The sequence below is a fragment of the Populus euphratica genome, unplaced genomic scaffold (genome assembly GCF_000495115.2).
Source record: "Populus euphratica unplaced genomic scaffold, PopEup_1.0 scaffold165.1, whole genome shotgun sequence".
Lineage (NCBI taxonomy): Eukaryota > Viridiplantae > Streptophyta > Magnoliopsida > Malpighiales > Salicaceae > Populus > Populus euphratica.
In genome coordinates this window covers 211,245-215,398 of record NW_011500050.1, presented here as the reverse complement: position 1 = coordinate 215,398, position 4,154 = coordinate 211,245, and the positions used below count along the sequence as shown (strand labels likewise).

At 30.9% G+C, this 4,154-nt stretch overlaps 1 protein-coding gene across 1 annotated transcript; it reads left to right on the top strand.

The window, feature by feature from the left end:
- The first annotated feature begins 437 nt into the window (after positions 1-437).
- On the top strand, positions 438-1,667 carry LOC105107668 (B3 domain-containing protein Os01g0234100-like). The gene is made up of 4 exons (XM_011001680.1): positions 438-442; positions 872-1,007; positions 1,139-1,486; positions 1,569-1,667. The coding sequence occupies exons 1-4, from the start codon at positions 438-440 to the stop codon at positions 1,665-1,667; spliced, it is 588 nt and encodes a 195-aa protein (XP_010999982.1).
- The last annotated feature ends 2,487 nt before the right edge of the window (positions 1,668-4,154 follow it).

Below are 4,154 nucleotides of genomic sequence, written 5' to 3'. Positions count from 1 at the left end.
TTTTTTAATTTTAATCCCTAGATGTTAAGAGAGGTCAGAGTACTCTCCAAACAATGTTAAAGAAAAAAAAAAGTGCTCAGTTGGTTATATTGTAGCTAAGCTTAGTTTCAATGGACTCATATCTGTGAAGTAAATTAAATAGAGGTGGCATTACTAGGAGGAAATGTTATCAAACACAATATCTTATACAGAAGATAGGTCTCAATGCTAGATGGAGAATGTTCTCCATTGCTCATAACTTGAAGAAGGGAGATGTGGTTTTTCGTTCATTTGATCCTAGCAAGATTCTATGAACCTTCTTACATAATTACTTAATTTAATTGCTATCTTCGTGGAACCATCAAATAAATAGAAATAATTAGTTGGTTCTAAAGTTAGGGTTACTTTGGAAACAAATCTTTATTGGGTTTGTTTTCAGCATTTGAAGTTTTAGAAAAATGAGGTGCTAGAGAGGTAATTCTGATGTTAAATCTTAAGAACAAAGAATAAGAAAAGTCGCATTACTCCATTAATGGTAATATTTTCTGGTGTGGTTATTTATAAATTGTCTCACGATCTATATTTAGAGTAGTTACCTTCTTGTAGTTATTTATCTTTTGTATGCAACGAAAGCTGGCATTTGTAGCCTTCGTAAATTTTTAGGACAAAATTAATTGATGGAAATTGAATTGATGTGTTGTAAGAGAGAAAAAATAAGAACAAGAAACAATTTTCTAAGCTTATTAATGCTGGGGGGGGGGGGGGGGGGGGGGGGGGGGGGGGGGGGGGGGGGGTTCAGTTCTTCCCTCTGAAGTGGTTTGTGACATATTGTTTCTTAAAAATCTATGTTTCTATCACTTGACATTGTTTCTTTTATTGTTCTTCATGCGAGTTGTCTTCTTTTTAAGGTCTACGTTGTGAGGAAAAACTATTCAGAAGGAGTGGATGGAACTATCGGCCTTCTGAAATTGGATGCTAGTGTTAAACAATTAAATAATGATGCAGTTCATGTCGAGAATCCGAGCATGGTAAGCAAAGAAATGGAAGACCAGGATCTCGGACACCCCTTGCAGAACCCTGAAGAGAACATTGAAAATAATCGCACAAGGGACTATTTCACTAACGATAGACCTGTGTGAGATCATTTTGAAAATGAAAGCGAGGATCTTGGCTCCGAAATCACAGATGGAATCAGACTGTCAGATATGCTGTTGATTTTAAAGAAGTGAGAAGTTTTGAAGATTTGAACATTCTTGTAAATGGTTCAGTTATCAACAGTGAGCTCTCTAAACACCTTCAGATCAAGTATCATGAGCTTTGCTGCAGTCGAAAATGCTTTCTCCATGACCATGTTATTGAGGACCTTAATTGTAAATTGGTAGGTGGAATGCTTGCTGAGACTATCAACATTGCTGATGGTATTAGAGCTCCAGCTTTTAGTACCTTCCAGGAGAATTTTGCAGCTTGGGAGAAGACTTTGAAAGCTTTTCAGGGCATAGGAATTAGTGTTAGTTTCTTTCCTTGCTGGGCTCAAACAGCTTAAGAAACTTTCAGCTAAATGGAAGAGCAGATGAGAGCTCTTATTGAAGGCAAAGCTTTTGGAAGTAACAGAGACTTTGATTAGGCTAGATGTTGAGATTGGCACATTGGAGGTGTATACTAAGATTCGGGAGCTTAAGTTCCTTTGAAAGGCTAAAGTTCCGTGGTAAAATGTACTCGTACACAAGTTTTTGCAGAGCTTATGCTTATGGGAAAGGGTAATGATCAATTGTAAAAATTAAACTTGTATATAAGAGGTGTTTTTCTCCAGCAGCAGTGCTAATTGATTTTAGGTTATGAATAGTTTGCTTTAGAATTAGAAGAAGCTAAGAAGAAGAAGCCCAAAAAATGAGAAAAAAAATGAAGAAAAAAAGGAACATGGTTGGAAAAATCTACAACTTTATAAATTTTATTCAATTCATTAAAAAATTGATCATACTATCAAGAAAATTAAATATAAAAATAAAATCAAAATCAAATTTGTGCTTAAAACTAACTAATAATATAATAAAATAACATAAAATAAGATCCAATAATAAAGATAAATAAAATCTAATAACTTGATCAAAGAAGAACAAGTTGGGCTACCTTCCATCATCGATCATCATACGCATGCGTAAATCGTGTCTCAAGTCCAATATCCTTGTCAACTCTCTTAGGGTTGGAAGAACTCAACCTCATCAAGTATAATTCAAGACAGATATAATAATGCTCTAAAATATTATGATCAAGTTATTGTGATGTCTCTCTGGTAATCTAAGTATAATCTGAATTTGGTTATCTAGTTCATTTACTAGAATTTGTTGAACTTCACCGTCCTTAATAAAAACTACTTATGCATCTAAAGTAATGTTAATATATATTTTTTATGCTAATGATAGGGATAATGAGGTAATAATATCAAAAGGAATATCAGAATAGGTTGTATAAGATGCTTGAGTTATTTTACATATTATAATTATCCAAGTATTTTACAATAATAAGTCTTATAAAATGAAACTAAAATTGATAATAAAAAGAAGGTGGAGTTTGCTATTATTCCCACTTTTTTCCATCAACCAAATGGAAAAATAAAATTAAGAAAAACCATATATTCTTAACCTTTATAAGCATTTTCCATAATTTATCAGGAACCGAGCAAAAAAATAGTATAGAAAACATCTAATATTTATAAACCCATCTACAAAAATTTCAGTTCCAAGCAATACAACATTAAAGAAACCATTTACTAAAAAATAAATGATAACAATAAAAGATGCTCTTTTTTTTTTTGCATGTAATTGATGTTCATGAATTTGATTAGAAAAGAAAAGGTACTAGTAAGCGAAGTGGCCAGATCTTAAAAAGCTTTGTTTGTTAAAATCACAAATGGATCTCTTTCTATTTTCTTTTTTCTTTCTAGTACTACAAAACAAAAGGAATTAAGATGGAAATTTAAAATGAGGAAATTGAAAAACATTTTGACTAAAGACATGTTTTCTTTAACGAAAGAAGGAGTGAAAGTAAAGAATAAAAGTGAAAAAGACAATTGATAAAATACCATAATGAAATTAGTTATTAAAACAAGACAAGAAGATTGAACTTAATGTTTTCATCTTCACGAAAACATAAACTCGGTATTAAAATCATGAGTTTATCAATTTTACCCAATCAACTCATGACTTCAGTCAATTTTATTAGTTTTCAAGTTTTAAAGTGATTTTACATAATAAGTATATGTTGACTCGTAAAATTATATGATTTTATAAGTCAACTCGTAATATTAACAAGTATGTCTTGCATTACTTACTTGCAATTTATGATTGGTTTTCAAATGATATCATTAAGGTATAATTTATGTCATGAAATAATCTTTAACATTAAGTGCATCATGATACTTGTGTAAATTAACTCAAAATTTATATTTTTCATTACCTACTTGAATTTTTTCTATGATCTCAACATGTAAATTATAAACTCTATATACAAAAAACTCAGTTGAATCAGACATTTTAAAGTAAGGAGATATAAAAAGAAGATCTGAAGGCTTTCTAGATTTGTAACTATAAAATTATATGACTAAAGGTATGGAGAGGAACAAATATTATTTTAAGCCTTGTTAGATATAGTTTGGATATAATCTATTAAATTAAGATCATCTTCATCTTTCTTATCATATGTCAGGGATAAAGGAGCTCAACGTATTGCTCTAAACCTATGACGTGTAAGATATCAAGCATAACGGGTAGGGAATTAAGTAGTTTAAGAGGACTGATATCATGAGACTCTTTTAAAACCATATTTATATCTTCAAGCAATTTCACTAAAGAGTTTTCTAAAACTTCTTCATCTACCACTAAAGCAGAAGTATTATATTCTTCATTAACCTCCTTTTCAAAATCATTTGAACTTGTAATGTTAAGTCTCTTTTTTAGAACATCATCTTCATCTAGGTCATCAAAGTCTTTAGGATTGGGTTTATACATTTGAAGATAATACCCTTCCTTTTCATCTATATCTTTATATTCTTGGATGACTAAGAATTTACAGGTATAATTGACAAAGATATGACTAAAACCTTGATATTTAGCACATTGAACCTTTGAATTCATCCCTCACATTTCATTCATGACTTGTTTGCCCTTCTCTTCTTTATA